The sequence below is a fragment of the Gossypium arboreum genome, chromosome 2 (assembly GCF_025698485.1).
Source record: "Gossypium arboreum isolate Shixiya-1 chromosome 2, ASM2569848v2, whole genome shotgun sequence".
NCBI classification, from domain to species: Eukaryota; Viridiplantae; Streptophyta; class Magnoliopsida; order Malvales; family Malvaceae; genus Gossypium; species Gossypium arboreum.
The window spans coordinates 25,354,917-25,375,463 of record NC_069071.1 but is presented as its reverse complement, the minus strand read 5'-3'; the positions used below and the strand labels follow the sequence as shown (position 1 = coordinate 25,375,463).

General features: G+C 36.9%; 1 protein-coding gene across 1 annotated transcript; it reads right to left on the bottom strand.

Annotated features, from left to right (window-relative positions):
• Positions 1-729: 729 nt before the first annotated feature.
• On the bottom strand, positions 730-19,219 carry LOC108466418 (uncharacterized). Its single transcript, XM_017766741.1, has 4 exons — positions 19,121-19,219; positions 18,978-19,068; positions 1,945-1,964; positions 730-1,074 (listed from the first exon to the last, which is right to left on the bottom strand). Exons 1-4 carry the CDS (start codon positions 19,217-19,219, stop codon positions 730-732), a joined length of 555 nt encoding a protein of 184 aa, XP_017622230.1.
• Positions 19,220-20,547: the final 1,328 nt, after the last annotated feature.

The following is a 20,547-nucleotide window of genomic DNA, read 5'->3' as shown; positions in this document are numbered from 1 at the left end:
GCAGCACATTTTTGATGATTTTGTCACCTATGGTAGTGCATATTTGCACATCTCCCTCACCTTCAGCCTTGATTAACTAACCATTCCCAATTTTTACCTTGGTTTTGTAGGATCTGTCCAAGGTTTTAAAAATGGTTGCATCTGGTGAGATGTGGTTAGTGCAGCCACTGTCCAACAACCAGCCTTTTGTACTTTTCTTCTGGCCAGCTGAGCAAGAAACGGTAAAGACTTGTTCTTCGTGGTCACTACTGTCTTCAGCCACTCGAGCTTCTTCATTCTTGTATTGTGGTTGGTTTTGGCCAGGTCTGCCTTTTTCTTTGCAGACCCTTTCAACATGGCCCTTCTTCTTGCAGTGTTGACACACAACATCTGGCCTGGACCAGCATTTGGCCTCTTGATGACCAGGTCTTCTGCAAAATCTGTAAAGTTGATCTCCTCCTCTTGCAGCATTAGGCTTAGGCCTATTTTTCCAATTCTTCTTGCCTTTAAAGGCTGAAGTGCTCGAGGTTGCTTTGGCCTTGGCTTGAAAATCCCCCTCCTGATGCTCCTCCATTCTACTGGCTCTTCTTTGCTCTTGAGCATAAAAAGCATTAATGAGCTCAGTTAGGGAGATGGTTGCCAGGTCTCTAGAATCCTCTAAGGAGTATATTTTTGCTTCATACCGTTCTGGTAAGGTAGAGAGCACTTTCTCCACAATCCTTGCCTCATCAAATTGTTCACCAAGGAGCCTTATGCTATAACTATAGCCATGATTCTGTCAGAATACTTCTTGACAGTTTCTTCTTCTTTCATCTTTAAGTTCTCGAACTCCCTTCTCAGATTCAACAACTGCTGCTGCCTTGTCCTCTCAGTATCTTGGAACTCCTCCTTAAGCTTGTCCCAAGCTTGCTTGGGAGTCTCACAAGCCATGATCCTGGTGAAGATAACATCAGAAACACAGTTCTGAATGCATGATATGGCCTTGTGTCTTTTAGTCCTCTCATCTGCGTGTTGTCTGATTTGAGCCACTGTGGGGTTGGCTTTGAGTGGTGCTGGTTCAATATCTGAGTTGTCCACCTCCCATAGATCAAATGCCTAGAGGTAGGTCCTCATCTTGACCACCCAAATATGATATCCTTCTCCATTGAAGACTGGAGGTGCAGCTGGGGAGAAGCCTGATGAAGCCATCGTTTTGTTGTTTAACTATAACAGGTCCACTAAGACAAAGGCTCTAGATACCAATTGTTGAAGATTTGGCACACTTTAACCGGATGAAGTAAGAACTTCAATCTGGACTTTAACAGTAGTGTATTATACCTAGATAAAGAATGAAGGAAAAATGCTGAAAAATTCAAGCTTTGAGCTTCTTGCAGGAATAGAGAACAGAATTTTGAAGGCAAAGAGAAGTGGAGCATATGGAAGTAAAATCTAATGATTTCATTCAAAAGAAACTTTGGCTCAAAGCCATTACATACACCAGACATTAGCTGGTCAAAAAATCAACAAATTCATCGCCTAAATATTACCTAACTCCACTAGTTACATAGGAACTAGGTGATTTTGCTTGCACACTTAAACAAAGTTGGTAAACAACTCTTTGACCATCAAGTTACATCAATTTGTCATTCAAAATGAACTAAATTACAAAAACATTGTTAAAAAAAAAGTAACAAAATGAAACTGAGATGAAACAGTAGCATTAACATATTAACATCTTCAGTTGCACGTACTTTACCCGGACAACATATGTGCATAAATTCTTACGTGCATGAATTTGCATGAGTTGCATGTGTTGCATGGGAACTAACTTCAACAAATGAACTCTTTTTAAAAGTTCCTAATTTTCTTCTTAATCTAAATTTCTTCCAAGTCTAAACCTCCATCATTTCATTAAGACGCGTTTAAGAATACAATACCTCCTTAAAAACAACATGTTCTTTCAGAAAAAAGCTGATAGTGTTGCACCTGAGGAACATCAGCATCATCTGCATACAAGGAAAAAAATATCTTCAGTTTTAATGAAACCATGGTATAAACTATCAAGCAAATAATCAATTCTGGGGCATGTAGACAAGAACATCATATGAACACTAAGTAGAAAATCCAGAATTTAACAAAATGCAATAGATACTAAATGGCGAACCAAGATGTAGCTCAAAAAAGTAACCAATTTTGAAGCAACAAGCACAAGTTTAAACAAGCTTCACCTAATTACCAATGAAAGATGGATTGCTCTGCCTAAAGATTCATGCAAAAATTTACTTGAATTATCAATCACTTGCAAAAACTTACATTTATTCCTCAATAACAAGATAAAATTTCACATCATCAAAACTTACCATGACAGTAAAGTATCTTGGAAATTCTATGAAAGTTATAGACTATTAAGTTATTATGTAGAAGCTAAAACTCTAGTTACAGATATAGTAGGTCATAATTTAGAAATTGAATTAAAAAATGACATAAAGAACCATGCACTTGAAAAGAGAAAGCAAACAAACAGGAAACATAGGAACTCTAAAAAAAATCCCAAAATATAACAAAGTTATTTGCATAAAGAAGTATCGAGCCAATAATATAAGTAAAATTTCAAATTAGACATTGAATTCAATCAAAAATAATCAAAAATAATAAATCCACAAACAAACAGTATAGGACATACATTCAAGAGAATCAATAATATCCATGATTAATTCATCCCCAAATATTTTCTCGAAAACTTGAGGACTATTAAGCAAAACTGTAAAATAGCAAAGGGAAGAAGACTAACAACAATCGTTGATAATTGATCGGAGCCTCACCGTTCCCACAATCGCTGGGCTACACAGTGGGAGATGTTCGCATTTCTTTGGAAAGCTCTGCCTTCGACATTGATTTCTCCATATTTTCCACCACAAGAAAATCTACCACACCCAAAATCCAAAAACAAAGAGTCGAAGTGGGAAGAGATTTTCATCTGAAATTAAAAAAAAAAAAAGCTATTACTATAGGCATTGAATAGGCATTCAGAGCCCGACCCTCTGAATGGATATGTAGTGTTTACGCATAATAGAGCCCGCATGGAATAACAATTCGGCGGTCAAATTTCAACCAAACAAACATGTCACTATAGCGCGTGGAATAGGGACGGAATGGAATGGCCATTCTGCCGAACCAAACATGCCTTAATTTAGTAAATGTTAATTGGGTAAACTACACTGCACGTCATCCAACTATACTTAAGTTTCTTTTTTGGTCACATAACTTTTAAAACTTTCAATATTGTCACTCAACTAATCGATTTTGTTTTTTTATTCATTTCCGCTAAGTGCCGAAAAGTGTTTGACGAAAGTGTGAGATGGTAGTTTAAATATTAATATAATAACAAATTTAACCATCAATTTGATCATAATTTTTTAAAAATTAACCATCAGCATGAAAAATTATCTCAATTTAGTCCTAATTCTTAAATATTCAAAATATAAAATACATAAATATTTTCAAAATTTTATAATAAATTTAAAATTATTAAAAAATTATTAAAAAATTTACTTTGACATTCACCACAGGTATTTCAAATTAGAAAAGGAGGGAACCAGTTGAATATCAAGATTAATTTATTTACATTTTCGACGTATAATTCGAGACTTCACAATATTAAAACAAAAGGGAGAAAAAAAAAGAGGCATAGGAACCCATTCAAACATGTCCAAATCTTAGGAAAGATTTATAATCAAATTCTATTGAACAACCATAGAGGAAAAAAAACAACCCAAAAATGAAACGCATAATACCTTATAAGAGACGCAGCCAACGTTGAGGCAAGTACCAACAAGGGTACCATATGTCTTTATATGGGTTGTCATAGGACCAAGTTGAGGGCCTTGATGGCCTCCATGTAGCCGTCGGTAATGACTACATCGTTCACTTCAAATTCGAAAGTGGAACCTCTTGAGAAATTGGCGAGTACTAAGGAATGAGTCAACTTGTTGTAACAACTGGACAGTTAGTAGTTATTTTGTTAAGAAATAGTTAGTTGTTAGTTATTAAGCAGTTAACAAAACCTTAAGCTCAGACTCTTGACGTATGTTTTTGGTTTCTTGCTGTTAATAAAAAAAGCTATGCATGGTTCTCTATAGTCATGCTATTTCTCTTCATGGTATTTGAGCTAAGTTTTTTGTAGCACCCCTTAACTGTATCTGAAGCTAGGACAGGGTTCGAGGCGTTACCTGACTTAAACATAAACATTCATACAAGACCGGGCCATAAAACTTGGTCCAAATTAAAATCATCCAATCAGATGCATATCTTCCCTTATATGGGCCCATGAGGCCCAAAACATACGTTGGGAGTGGTTCGAGACTAAACTGAAAACTTTCAGAACTTTTACTACACTTAGAAAATTTTCATACTTTGGAGAGTCACACGCCCGTGTGGGTAAGCCGTGTGGTCACACACGCCCGTGTGGCTTGGGACACGCCCGTGTCCTCAACTCATGTAACTCTCTGACTATGACGTCATCAACTAAATAAGGTCACATGGCCAAGTCGCACGCCCGTGTACTTAGGCCGTGTGGCGAATTAAATTCCAAAAGTTAAGTGCAGACTTTACACGGCCTGGGCACACGCCCATGTCCTAAGGCCGTGTCTTTCACACAACTGAGACACACGTTCATGTCTCTGCCCATGTGTTTACTACTAGGCAATCTATTTTGTATTATTAGGGTACAGGGGACACATAGCCAGATCACAAGCCCATGGGGCAGACCGTGTGTCGCACACGGCCAACACACATGCCCGTGTGTCTAACCGTGTGGACGATTTCTAGGCTATTTTCCAAGCCATTTGCCACCCTTAAACACTTACATAGCTACACTCACTTCATGGCATGCAACATGGCACATTTGGCTACTCAAGCATTCACATTCATGGTTATATTATGACTTGGTAATGCCAACATATCACCTATTCAAACTATCATGCTTTCATATGGCATTCCACACTAATTTCATATTTGTCTATCATCTTTGCTAACCTATTTTCAAGTTACACATTTGCACCACATTTATTGTCATACACATTAATCATATTTCATACACCAAACATACATGCCATCAATCACACTCATTAACCATAAGCAACCATAACCACATTAAAGCATAAGCACATTTGCTTGCACCAATAATTAGGGTTACAACCCAAATAATCAATATAAGCCACCTCTCATGGCCATACACAAAATAATCACAATACTTTCATGAGCCAACTCATTTGGCTAATCAATATGACACATAACAAAAAGACCAAGTCCCTATACATACCATACTCAAAAGATGAGACTAGCTATACCCAAATATTCAACTGATAGTGTTATCGAGTCTCTGACATTATCTGATCCCCAAGCTAGCTTGGCGACACTATAAGAGATGGAAAGGAAAGGGGCGTAAGCATTAAAGCTTAGTAAGTTCACATGCAAATAAAATGTAACTTAAACAAGCATTAATCATACATTTAACATAATAAACATAACCTTACATTTTATCAAATCTCTTAAACTTATTCTTCATATATATATGCATATTCTTACCACAAGTTCATCATATCTCATGTCATTTTCATGAGTTCGATGTACATACCTGTGCCCACTTGCACATAATAACTTACTTTCTCATCTTTGACGTATTCATCAAGATTACCCATTGAACTTCCTTTAGAACTATCTGTTGAACACTCGGAATACTATAGAATACATCGAAATCTCGTACTAAAGTGCCTTATCTGTAGCAAATGCTACCTCATATCACATATCACATGTTGTTCACTTTTGAGCTACTCACGGGTCTGCTCACATAGGCTGTCGGGTATCCGCAACATATGCTGGACTACCTAGCCACCGGTACAATATACGAGACCTGTACTTGGAGCATCAAAACATGTGTCAAATACATCATGAACTCAGACCACAACTCAATGAGTTTAGATGTCACATATATCATGAACTCAGACCACAACTCAATGAGTTCAGATCACATAGTTCCTAGTGACATGCCACTTGTATCCTAAACTATTCCTAAGGTTCAAACGGGTTTTTGCAATACCACATTTCTGTCAAACTTTCTTGTAACATCGATTTCAATACTCATAGCATCAATCACATTTTCATGGGATAATCAAAGTATAATTCATGATAAAATTTAGGCAATAAACACATGATACAACAACATATCAAATATGTAAGTACTTATCATACATGCAATATTAAAGCATTTAAAGTATAGTACATGTTGCATTATTTGCAAATGAACTTACCTCGGTACAAAATGATAGAAACGAGCCTAATCCTCGTAAACTTTGTATTTCCCCTGATCAAGACCCGAATCACGTTTTTCTTGATCTATAATGCCAAATTTAACTTGTTCAATACATATCTTGCTCATATCGGCCCATAACACATACTTTGGTAAAATTACCTTTTTACCCCTAACTTTTCACTTATTTACACTTTAGTCCCTAGGCTCGTAAATGAAATGCATGCATTTTCTTTGTTACCCAAGCCTAGCCGGTTCATATTCTAACTCATATCAACCCATATTTCTCATTAAACCACATTTCTACTACTCATTTCTTCATCTTTTACAAATAAGTCCTTTTTAGCCATTTTCACTAGAAATCACTTAGTAAAAGATGTTTATTACACATCAAACTTTCATATTCTTCCATTAAACATCAAAATACAAACATGTCACACATAGGTCAAATTTAAAAAATATGGCTAGAAATGGATAGATCATGCTTCAAGGATCTCAAAAATGTAAAGAATATTAAAAACGGGGCTTAGGAGCACTTACAATCAAGCTTGAAAAGATGAACAAAACCCTAGCTATGGATCTTAGAAATTTCGGGTAGCACTTGGAGACGATGAGCAAATTTTTGACTTATTTTTTCTTTTTATTCTTTTATTAACCAAATGACCAAAATGCCCTTAAGGCCTTTCTTTCAAAATTTTCCTATTCATGCCCATTTTTGTCCAAAATTTTAGAACTTAGTCAAATTGCTATTTAAGGACCTCTAATTAATAGTCTAATGCAATTTCGTGCTTGAAGTTTCTAGAATACAAGTTTTGCAACTTATTCAATTTAGTTCCTAAAGTCAAATTGGACACTTTAGGCATAGAATTTCTTCATGAAAATTTTACACAAACATGCAGCCATATCATGAATCATCAAATTATCATAAAATAATTATTTCTATTTTAAATTTATGGTCTCGAAACTACTGTTTTGACTAAACCCTAATTCGGGATGTTACAGTTTTATCGTTGATGTTGGTGTTTTTTGTTTGAAGTTTTTCTTATCGCCATGGCACCTGAAGTGGTTGAAGAGAATTTGAATAATTTCTTCGATACTGATGGCAAACATGTAAACTTTCCTTGTTCAGATCTAGGTTCAGTCACTTTTGTTGTTGACAAACGACTTTAGCGGTTCTCTAAACATAATATTGTCGAGCTTGGTGAGAGTAATTTTCTTTTATGGAAGTATCAAATTATGTTGATTCTTGAAGGTTATGATGTGCAAGGTTTCATTCTGGGTACTGTTAGTGTTCCAACACAGTTTGTTGTGGATAAAAATGGGAAATTAATCGAGAATTCTAGTTATGTTCTACATGTACAACAAGACAAACTATTGGCTTCTTGGTTGCTTTCAGCAGTTGGTGATGTGATCTTGGTTTATCTTACCAATGCTCGTACCAACTATGATGTATGGCCAACCATTAAAAAAAAGTTTGCAACTAAGTCTACTATCAAACTCTCTAGTATGCGACATGCATTGTTTTCTCAGAAAAAGGGCCTCTTATCTATTAAAGAATATTTTTCTGAGATCAAGTTCATAAGTGATATGTTGATCACGACAAGGAGTTCAATTTCTAAACAAGAACAAGTTAGCATCATTATTGCGGGATTTCCGGTCAAATATGAGTTAATGCAGGTAGTAGCTTCAACTGTTTGTGTGTCTCTTGATCTATTGACTGAATTGCTTCTTGATTACGAAATGAGACAATTTAAGTTCTTGACCAGTGTTCTAGTACAGGCTAACTTGGCCTGTAACACCCCTAACCTGTATCCGTCGCTGGAACAGGGTTACGAGCATTACCGAAAATTTCACTTCAAACGAATACAATTTTTAAACATTTCAATTCATATCAATAATCATATTAAAACCAATGCAAATCATACATATTATCCCTTATACGAGCTGTAACACCCCTCACCCGTATTTAACACCAGAATAAGGTAACAGAGCATTACCGAACATTTTATACAATTACACATACTTCACATACATATTCCAATATCATACAATCATCATTTAATATCATACATATCATCCCTAGTATAAGCCTACGAGGCCTCGAACATGTATTTGGGGTGGTTCGGGACTAAACCAAGAACTCAGGAAATTTTTAGAACACTTAGAAAAGTTTTGCAAAACACAGGGGACACACGCCCATGTGGCTTGGCCGTGTGTATCACACGGCCAAAGACATGCCCGTGTCATAGGCTGTGTGGACATTCAAAACGGGAGCATATGGTCGTGTCCCAGCCTGTATCCAACCCCGTGTAACTCTTTGACTTGGGTCACACGGCCAACACACACGCCTATGTGGCTAGCTCATCTGCCCTAAAAATGGCCACACATGCCCGTGTACCAGGCCGTGTGGTAGGCCGTGCCAATCTTGTAGGGTATACTGGCTTATGCCATACGTCCAACTCACATGCCCTTGTGTAAGGCCGTGTGGAGCATACTAAGTTGATTTTTAATTCAACACCAAGGAACACACGGTTGTGTAACATCACCGTGTGTCATGCACGGCTAAGACACATGCCCGTGTCTCTGTCCGTGTGGACAAAAATAGGCTATTTACCAAGCCATTTTGCCACCCAACTTGCACAAACCTACACCAACCCAAATTGCACAATTCATGGCATAAAAATAGACAATTTATTAACTTCATTCAAGCATATTTCATACTATTTCAATACCAACCAATCCAAAACACATGTACCACCCCTAACCCATATCTATCACTAGAAAAGGGTTTCAGAGTATTACCAGAACATTTAGAAACATTTACAAATAAATTATATAAATTACTATTCATTTATCGAGATCATTCATAATGTCCCTTGATTAGGCCCTCGATACCCAATACGAGCATTAGAATCGAGTCGGGACTTAATTAGAAACTTTAAGAATTTTTTACGACTTTTTAAAATTTTTCCAAGGTGCAGGGCTTACACGCTCGTGTGGTCCAAGGGACATGCCCGTGTGACCCTGGGACGCGCCTGTGTTAGAGGCCGTGTTCAACCCCATGTAACTCTTTGACTTACACACACTGCCATGCCACACACCCGTGTTCTAGGCTGTGTGGCACACACGGCTGAGACACACTCCTGTGTCTCTGCTCGTGTGCTCAATTCTGAGTATTCTATTTCTCAAAATTAAGGTGTAGGGGACACACGGCCTAACCACATGTCCATGTTACCAGGCCGTGTGTCACACACGATCTAGACACACGCCCGTGTGGACAAAATGAAGCCATTTCTAGCTTCATTTCTCACCCAAAATTTCACCCAAGACTTGCACTTGAAACACAACTAATACCAACCATTCCGAGCATTTAAAATAGGCAATTTCATCATTTAACATGACATATCATTACAAGCATACATGATCACCACCTTACCTTAGTTAACTTAGACATTCACAACATTAATCACATATTCTTAACATCACACACATGTATATATATATATCATAATAATCTACTTAGTCATACCCAAATGAACCATTACTAGCCATTCCAAGGCTAGATTACAAAATAGCATTTCAAGCCACTATTGGCCAAGTTGTCCTATACATGCCATTATACCAAAATGATTTTTACTAATTATACCCAAAATGACTAGTTCATAGTGTGACAATGGTCCAGTTATCTCCAACCCTCGCGAGCTTTCGAGCACAATAAAATTGGGAAAAATAAAACGGAGTAAGCATTACATGCTTAGTAAGTTCGTATAACGGGAACTAAACTTACCAATCTTGCTTATTAAATCTAGGCATATAATGTTATATTTCCATCGATTTGGCTAAATTGCCTAATCACATACATTCAATCAAACATGTTAGTCACAAAATCTTCATATCAATCAAGTAGCATAGATGAGCTCATCAAGCAATACTCTTCCAAGTCATTATCATATCATCTTAAGATTTTCATGACATGTTAAGAGTTTTATCTCCGCTAAATCATTGAATTCCGATGGATCTTAAGTAGTACACTCAAAGTGTACGATTCAATAATCCATCAATTCTTTATTCAAGGGTACCTATTAGGGCACTTAACCAAGAAACACTCTCTTGAGCCACATATCGTATAACAGGATTACCAGTTTAGGCTAAATCCTTTATATAATGTATACTCAGAGGAGCTAGATTAGGATTACCATTCCAGGCTAAACCATAATCATAACGTATGCTCGAGAGGTGTTATATCAGGATTACCCGTCCGGGCTAAATCCTTTCTATAACAAGGTCAATGGGATTACTCGTTCAAGCTAAATCCCATCTACAACAAATGCAATACCTTATTAGTTTTGGGAAAGCGCATATAATCATCGTAATTCACATTCAACAGGGCCTTAACCCTTCACCATTTCAAGCATGTATCAATTTTCCATCATATCATACAATTAAAGCACATAAACATAAATCACATTACATACAAACACAACATTCAATTAACATAATTACACGCCCAATTAAGTTACACGAACTTACCTCGACACTTGTTCGCGTAAAAAGTCTACTAATCTGAATTAGTGTTGTCCGGATCTATTTAAATGAATTTAACCATCAATTTCACACATTTCATATTTAAATGGATTCAATTTACATCCTAGGAAAAATTACCATTTTGCCCCTAACTTTTCCATAAATTTTGATTTTGTCCCTAGGCCTGGAAAATTAAACTTGTGCAAATCACTCCCTATTCCAAGCCTAACCAAAGCCCCATTACAAATTTTACAGCACATGTATTAATAAAATTTCAGAATTTTTCATCAAAATTTACAACTTTTCATTTTAATCCTTAAATCATGTTTTCATGAAAAATCACTTTGTAAAAGTTATTTATCTATCAATAATCTTTCATTTTCTACCATAAATTTCTAATTTATAGCATATACATCCATGACCCATTTTTCATACCTTGATAACTTTTCAAATTAATCCCTAAATAGAGAGATTAAACTATCTCGGTTTCAAAAATACTAAAATTACTAAAAACGAGACAAGGAAACTTACCCAATTAGGCCTTGAAAGTTTTTTTTCTCTCACCTAGGGTTTCCATGTGTTTTAGGTTGAAGATGATGAAAATAAGATGATATATTTTCTTTTCATCTTTTAATTAATTAAGTATTTTGCTATTTCCAATTTAGTCATTTCCGTTTTTCTATAATTCCATGGTGAGTCACCAAGAAAAATTGCATACTTTTCTAAATGGTCTAATTGCCATATAGCGACCTTAAGTTTTGAATTCCATAGCTATTTGATCCTTATAGCTACTAGAATTTAACTTTCGCATTTTATACGATTTAGTCCTTCTCGTGATTAAGCACTTAATCGATAAAATTTTCGTGTCAAAATTTTCACACGACATGCCTATTATAATACGAACCATATAATGAAATAAAAATAAACTTTATTTTCGGATCAGATTTGTGGTCCCGAAACTACTGTTCCGATTTCATTGAAAAATAGGCTGTTACAACTCTCCCCCTTAAGGATTTTCGTCCTCGAAAATCTTACCAGTAAACAGATTCAGGTATTGCTTCCTCATATTATTCTCCGGCTCCCAGGTAGCCTCTTCTATACCGTGTCATTGCCAAAGAAATTTTACTAAAGCTACTTTTTTATTTCTTAACTCTTTTGTTTCCTGAGCTAAGATTTTGATCGATTCTTCACTATATGTCATATTAGGCTAAATCTCTACCTCTGTTAAAGAAATAATGTGTGAGGATTAGATCAGTACCATCGTAACATAGACACATGAAAAACATTATGAATCCGATCAAGTTCTAGTGGTAAAGCTAACCGATGTGCTTCCGGTCCAATTCATTTTTTCTGTAATCTCATATGGTCTAATAAACCATGGACTCAGTTTTCCTTTGCGTCCAAACTAGAAAAATTTCTTCCAAGGTGACACTTTCAAGAATTCTTTGTCACTGACTTGAAATTCTATTTCTTTTTGTTTCAAATTAGTGTAGGACTTTTGACGATCGAAGGCTGCTTTCAAGCTGTCTCGAATTACCTTCACTTTTTCCTCGGTCTCTCGGACCAAGTCAACTTCGTGTAACTTTTTTCTTACTGAGTTCTGTCCAATACAATGGAGTTCTACATTTGCGTCCATACAAGGCTTCATACGGTGCCGTTTTAATACTAGATTGATAACTGTTATTATATGCAAATTCGACCAAAGGCAAATACCTTTCCCAGTTACCTTCAAAGTCAAGTGTACAATATCGTAGCATATCTTTTAAGATCTGTATTACCCGTTCAGATTGACCATCTATCTGGGGATGAAATGCAGTGCTAAAATGTAACTGAGTACCCAGCTCTTCTTGCAATTTGCTCTAGAATCGAAAGGTAAACTGAGTGCCTCTATCTGAAATAATGGAGACAGGCACTCTATGCAATTTGAAAATCTCAAAAACATATAATTCAACCAATTTATCCAAGGAATAATCCATACCTACTGGAATAAAGTGTGCAGACTTTGTCAATCGATCAACGATTACCCAAATGGCATCCTTCTTCTTTGGAGATAGGGGTAATCCCATTACAAAGTCTATGGAAATTCTTTCCCATTTCCATTCTAGTATCGTAACCGGCTGTAATATTCCAGAAGGAAACTAATGTTTAGCTTTGACTTGCTGACATATCAAACACTTAGATACGAACTCAGTAATGTCTTGTTTCATTTCTGACCACCAGTACATGTTTTTTAGATGATTAGACATTTTATTACTACTAGGAGGTATAGACATGTTACCATTGTGAGCTTCATTCAAAATCTTCTGTACTAGTTCTAAAATTTTTGGTACACATACTCTGCCTCTGAATAACAAACAACCATCAGTCCGGATCTGAAATTCTGATTTAGGAATCGATTCACTTTGTACCCGTTTTGCTTGCAACTTACTATCATTTTTCTGAACTTTAGAGATTTGTTGCAAAAACATTAGTCTAGCTTTTAACTCGACTATGATGGAACCATCATCAGAAAATGACAATTGAGTGTTCATTACTCGCAAAATATATAGGGATTTTCTGCTCAAAGCATCCGCCACTACATTGGCCTTTCCCGGATGGTAGTCAATAACAAGATCATAGTCTTTCAATAACTCAAGCCATTTGCACTGTCTCAAATTCAAATCTTTCTGTGACATCAAGTATTTCAGACTTTTATGATCAGTGAATATGTGACATTTTTCGCCAAACAAGTAATGCTGCCAGATTTTCAATGCAAACACTATGGCTACCAATTCTAGATCTTGTGTCGAGTAGTTCTTTTCATGTGGCTTTAGCTGTCTTGAAGCATAGGCTAATACTTTACATTCTTGCATCAAGGCACAGCCTAAACCATTCAATGACGCATCGATGTAAACTGTAAGTTCCTTTTCCGATTCAGGCTTAACTAACACTGGTGCTTCTGTCAATAAAAGTTTTTAATCTATCAAAACTCTTTGGCATTTATCAATCCACTCGAACTTTACATCTTTCTGTAGCAAACGATTCATTGGAGAAGCTATCATTGAAATTTTTTTTACAAATCTCTGATAATAACCAGCTAGTCCCAGAAAACTTCAGACTTCAAACATATTCTTCGGTGGCTGCCAATTAACAAGGACTGAAATTTTATTTGGGTCTACCCTAACAGCTTCAGCAGACACTAAATGCCCAAGAAAACTAACTTCTTGTAACCAAAATTCACATTTATTGAATTTGGCGTACAATTTTTTCTCTCACAGGGTTTGCAACACTATTCTCAAATGCTGAGTATGTTCATTTTCATCTCAGGAATAAACCAAAATATCATCTATAAATACCACCTCAAATCTGTCCAAATACGGGCGGAAAATTCTGTTCATCAAATCCATAAACATTGTAGGAACATTTGTCAAGCCAAATGGCATTACAAGAAACTCATAGTGTCCATACCTAGTTCTAAAAGCTGTCTTTGGTACATTCGATTCTTTTATCCATAGTTGATAATAACTAGAGCAGAGATCAATCTTCAAAAATATAGTGGCACATTTTAGCTGGTCAAACAAATCATCAATACGAGGCAATAGATACTTGTTCTTTATTGTAACTTTGTTGAGCTGTCTGTAATCAATGCACAGTCTTAACAATCCATCCTTCTTTTTTTACGAATAGAACTGGTGCACCCCAGGGTGAGAAACTAGGTCGAGCAAAACCTCTATCAATCAACTCTTGTAACTGTACTTTCAGCTCTTTCAATTCAGTAGGAGTGTAACACCCCAAAACCCAGCCCAGACGTTATGGCAAAATCTAACGTGTTACATTGAAGTGTTTTAGCGAAAAACTGTGTTTTCATTGAAAACCCTTCTTAAAATAAAAGAAACCTTAATTAACTTAAAAAAAACCTTTCAGTTACGAAAGCCTTGTTTAAAACATTTGATTTAAGAAAACTTATCAATTAAAAATTAAGTTGTGGAAACGTAGAAAACATACTATAATTTAGGAACCCATGTTCAACTTCTCATAATTACAATGAAAATAACAATAATTCAAGTATTAATAGCATATTGAACACCTTATTACAATCTAGTCTGAAACATACTTAATAAAATAAAACTTATAAGCTTAAAAAAGAGTCTAAATTTGTCTTACTAGCTGGCCACCCAGAGTCCCTCCATACATTGAGCCGTCTACTGAGTATCACCTGAAAATAAAATAAAAGAGGGGGTGAGTTTTCGCAAACTCAGTGTGAACAACCTTCGAAGAAAATCAAGCATTCAAAAAAAAATCAAACATGCAATGCAGTCCCATCCAAGTTATCCATCCGCTACACACCAGCTTCATCCCTCGTCACACCATGTGGGGATATAAATATCGACCCACCCAGCCCACACACTAATGGTAGCCCAGTTGCGGAACTACCTTCATTTGCATATTGGGCTTTAAAAGCTATCAGTAGATCCATGATTGTCAGGGAACCATGCGATTCTCATATACTTCCCATATGCAACCTAAGCAGAACATCATATGTATGCATGTCATGTCCACAAAACTTATATTCAGCACCTAGGGGTATTTTGGTCATTTTCGCCCTTAGGGGCATTTCGGTAATTTTTAACTTATTATAGTTTTCACTTACCTTGGCCCATGAACAAGCCCCGCGAGCTAAGGTGAACGAATACTATGCACCAGGTAGGATTCCAGAGAAGAGGAGGTGGGTCATTAAGACCGCTTAAGTACCAAGCTCTCCCTAGATCCAATCCTAGACATGCATATACCCGTTGCCACACCTTAACCCTATGACTTGTCCACGGTCTCAATGAAATTAATTAAGTCTTATGTAGTTATCATATACTAGGCCCAAAACCCCTTACAACGCCCAAATAAACTCATATACCTGTATCTGGCCCATTGAGCCCAATCATATTCATATGGCCCATTAGGCCCAAATCACCTGTATATGGCCCATTAGGCCCAAATCACATTTATATGGCCCGTTAGGCCCAGTCATATTCATATTCATGCTCACATACAAATTCCTATCACATAGCATCAATATTCAGTTTTTGCCTATTATGGGCCCAACAACCCATCGGGCCCATTTAGCCCATTTTGGCCCGTATGTCCAAATCACAACACAAGTCCACGGAATCGCCCGTGGGTCTTAGGAAACCTATTGGTCTCCCCCTTACGAGTGTTCACGTACTCGCAAGACTACCGTAGCCAAACTTTCAGCTTTTCGACATTTCGGCATTTTGACTTTTGCCGATTCATAGTGTGTGTGCAATGTATGTACACACTTGGTAGGCAAGCGTGCTGCGATTTCCTTAGCCCAAACCTACAATTGATATCACTTAAATATTAATCTCACATACTTATCGAATACTTTACCAAAAGCCGGAATCTCACCTTAACCTTACCTTGTGCGATAAGTATAACAGACCCTTCACTAACCATAATCAACTCCTAGATCTGCACCAATCGTAACTATTAAAACCAGAATAATAGGTGACTCGTATCCAACACAAGCCCCCTTACCTTACTATGGCTATTCGATTAACCTTAGCCAATGGATGAGGAATACTTACCAAAACCACAACACCTAAGGAGCTATTCGGCAACGAGCTAAGATCCGAAATCCGATACTAATTCCCTACCACAGTTGTTTAGAAAGAGTGAGGGAAAATATTCTATACTTAGCAAAGAAACTGATTGGAAGAACAATACTTACACTAGATTTGACCGAAGTAGAAGGAGTAGTGATTGCACCAAGGGTATTCGGCCAAAGAGGTTCGGCCCTTTATGATTTTGTATGGCAAAAGAGGGTTATTCGGCTCCAAGGAAAAAGAAAGAAAAGTTAGCAATGAGGTAGAGGAAGAATAGAATTCGGCACAAGGAAGAAGAAAAAGAAAAGAAAGGCAGAGGGTTTTCAGCTTTTAGAGAAAAGAGTTTCTGGTAACAGGGTGAAGGAAACTTGGCATTAGCTTCATACCCTAGCATTCGGCACCTATTTATAAGCCTTATAGCCGAATTTTCCCATGCCCAATTCCCCATTCGGCTCCATCACTTTTCCCTTCTCATCTCCTCGTTTTTCTCCCTGATAACCCCTTGATCTTTTCCTTAATTTTCTCTCCTGAACACTTCCCTTGGAGTCCACTTTCACGCCACTTCCATCCTTCTAGAAGGCCAAAATTAAACTTCTAAAAACCCTAAGCTAGGATTTGAACCTTGGACCTCCTTGCTAGCTATTAACGTCACCTCTCTACACTCTAAGTGACGTCACTTAGCCACTCCTCTACAAGGCCTTTTTGATACTATTTTCCCCTAACTTTATTTAAAAGCCCAACTACTTGCCAGCCCTGATTCTTTTATTATCTAAACTATAATTTCATTTATTCCTAGGTTCAAACTCAAACCTTAATTAAGACCTACTATAATTATCACATGGCTAGGAACATAAAACACAATTTTTATCAAAACCAAAAATAAAGAAAGTTCGGGATTTCGGGATTTTTGGGTTTCAGGATTTTTGGGGCGTTACAAGGAGTCATTCTGTAGGGTGCTATGGATATCGATGTCATTCCAGGAATGAGATCTATAGAGAATTCCACTTCACTATCCGGTGGTAAGCCAGGTAATTCTTCTGGGAATACATTAGGAAATTCACATACAATTGGCATTAATTGAATCTTTGACTTAGATACTTTAATATCCATTACATATGTAAGATAAGCATCACACCCCTTTCGAACATATTTTTGTGCTGATATTACTGAAACCACATTAGGTAGTTCATCTAGTTTATCAGATTCAACACGAAGCAATTCACCATTCTGACATTTCAATACAATATGTTTCTATTTACAATTCACCAATGCATCATATTGGGTTAGCCAATCCATTCCCAAGATCACATCAAATTCATCAAATGACAATAACATCAAATCAACCGAAAAGCGATAACCTTTTGCCATCAATGGACAATTCTTACAAACTTTATCCACCATAACACACTGGCCCAGGGGTTTGAAACTTTAACCACAAATTCAGTGAATTCAACAGGTAAATTTTTAACAGACACTAGGTTAGTGCATATGTATGAATGTGTGGAACCAGGATCAATCAATGCAGTAATATCAGTATCAAGTAGAGAAAATGTACCAGTAATAACGTTTGGTGCAGAGGCGTCTTCTCCAGCACAAATAGTATATGTCCTTGTAGGTGCTCGTGCCTCAGATTTAATTGTTGTATACTTGGTAGTACCTCGACTACCACTAACATTACCAGGGTGGTGGAGTGGTCTGCCCCTCGAGATAGGATTACTTAGATTTAGAGCTGGTTCTATCTCATTTTCAACTCTTTCTAGACAATCTTTGAGAAATTGGTCAAATGAACCACATCCGAAACAAGCTCCACTTCTAGACCGACATTCCACATGATGAAATTTGTTACAATGTTTACATTTCAGTTTGGGATTACCGACACTACCCACATTGGTCACAGATGGAGATGAATACCTTGGGTTAGAATGCTAAGAGCCCCGCTCTCTTCTAGAATATCTTGTAGAGGTGGCCACACGATCATAATACTTCTTTAATTTCTTAGAAGCAAATGATTGCACTCATAATTCTTTTTCCAGAAACCCGAGCCTCTCTTTTAGCTTGTTTCTTTTCTTCACTCAGTTCCTCAGCTTTGTGTGCTCGGCCGGCTAGCACCACAAATTCCTTTATTTCGAGAATCCCAATCAATAACTTGGTATCTTCATTTAGGCCCTCTTCAAATCATTTTCATATTTCAGCCTCGATTAAAACCCATTCTCTGGCATACTCACTCAGTTGAACAAATTCTCATTCATATTCGAATATATTCATGTTTCCTTGTTTGAGCTCTAGAAATTCTTTCTTTTTCTGATCCATAAATCTCTGACTCACATACTTCTTCCTGAATTCAGCTTGGAAGAATTCCCATATGACATTCTCCCTCGGTACTGCTGAAGTTATGGTATTCCACCAATGATAAGTTGTAACTTTCAGTAGGGATATTGCATATTTCAAACATTCGGCAAGTGTGCAAGATAGTTCATCAAAAACCCGGATAGTATTTTCTAACCAAAACTCAGCCCTTTCCAGATCATCATCTGCGGTAGCTCTAAATTCTTCCGCCTCATGCTTGTGAATTTTACCTATCGGAGGCTTACCAATTCTAACAGGTTTGGCACCCTGTTGTACCTCAGAAATCGGTTGGGGAGCAGGTGAAGGAGGTCGTTGTACAGCAGGGTTTGTTCTCAACTACTGTGTAAACCACTTATTCATCATTTGAAAGAAAGTTCGGCCCTCAGACATGCCTTTCACTACCAGACGCAGAAGTAACCCTTTGAATTGAAGCTGAAGCATTGCTCTCAGCTTCATCGGATTCATCTTTAGCTCGGTTGGATGACATTACTATATGAAAAACACATTAAAAATTATCTGGAGTCATCACACTATCATAATTTATATCATGGCATGTATAGCTAGACTCATGTTTGCTACGTCAAATATGAGAATCAGCTAAACTGTAGCTCTGATACCACTAAATGTAACACTCTTAACCCGTATTAATCATCGAAATAAGGTTTCAGAATATTACCAGAACATTCAAAAACATTTACAAATAACTTATATAAATTACTATTCATTTATCGAGATCATTCATAACATTCCTTGATTGGGCCCTCGAGGCCCAATACGAGCATTAGAATCGAGTTGAGACTTAATCGGGAACTTAAAGAATTTTTCGTGACTTTTCAAAAATTTTCCAAGGTGTAGGGTCACACACCTATATGGTCCAAGGGACAGGTCCGTATTAGAGGGCGTGTTCGACCTCGTGTAACTCTCTGACTTGCACACACGGCCATGCCACACGCCCGTGTGCTAAGCCTTATGGTTAATTAATTCAATTCGAAATTAGGTGAAGGTTTCACACAACCAAGACGCATGCCCATATTCTAGGTTGTGTGGCACACACGGCTGAGACACATGCCCGTGCCTCTGCCCATGTGCTCAATTCTGAGCATTCTGTTTCTCAAAGGGACACACAGCCTAACCACATGCCTATGTTACTAGGCCATGTGTCACACACAATCTAGACACATGCCCGTGTGGACAAAATGAAGTCATTTATAGCTTCATTTCTCACCCAAAATTTCACCCAAGACCTGAACTTGAAACACACAACCAATACCAACCATTCCGAGCATTTAAAATAGGCAATTTCATCATTTAACATGACATATCATTATAAGCATACATGATCACCACCTTACCTTAGTTAACTTAGGCATTCTCAACGTTAATCACATATTCTTAACATTACACATGTGTATATATATATATATATATATATATATATATATATATCATAATAATCTACTTAGTCATACCAAAATGAACCATTACTAGTAGCATTTCAAGCCACTATTGGCCAAGTTGTCCTATACATGCCATTATACCAAAATACTTTTTACTAATTATACCCAAAATGACTAGTTCATAGTGTGACGATGCTCTAGTATCTCCAACCCTCGCGAGCTTCCGAGCATTATAAAACAGGGAAAAATAAAACGGAGTAAGCATTACACGCTTAGTAAGTTCGTATAATGGGAACTAAACTTACCAATCTTGCTTATTAAATCTAGGCATACAATGTTATGTTTCCATCCATTTGGCTAAATTTCCTAATCACATATATTCAATCAAACATATTAGTTACAAAATCTTAATATCAAT

Excerpts from the sequence above, each read along its gene's own strand:
- LOC108466418 (XM_017766741.1), bottom strand. The coding sequence starts at position 19,219 with ATGTCATCCAACCGAGCTAAAGATGAATCCGATGAAGCTGAGAGCAAT. Across the intron at positions 1,965-18,977 it reads TGCCAAACCTGTTAGAATTG|ATGATGCTGATGTTCCTCAG; the intron begins GTAAGCCTCCGA and ends CCTTGTATGCAG. Across the intron at positions 1,075-1,944 it reads ATGATGCTGATGTTCCTCAG|GCATTTGATCTATGGGAGGT; the intron begins GTGCAACACTAT and ends ACCTACCTCTAG.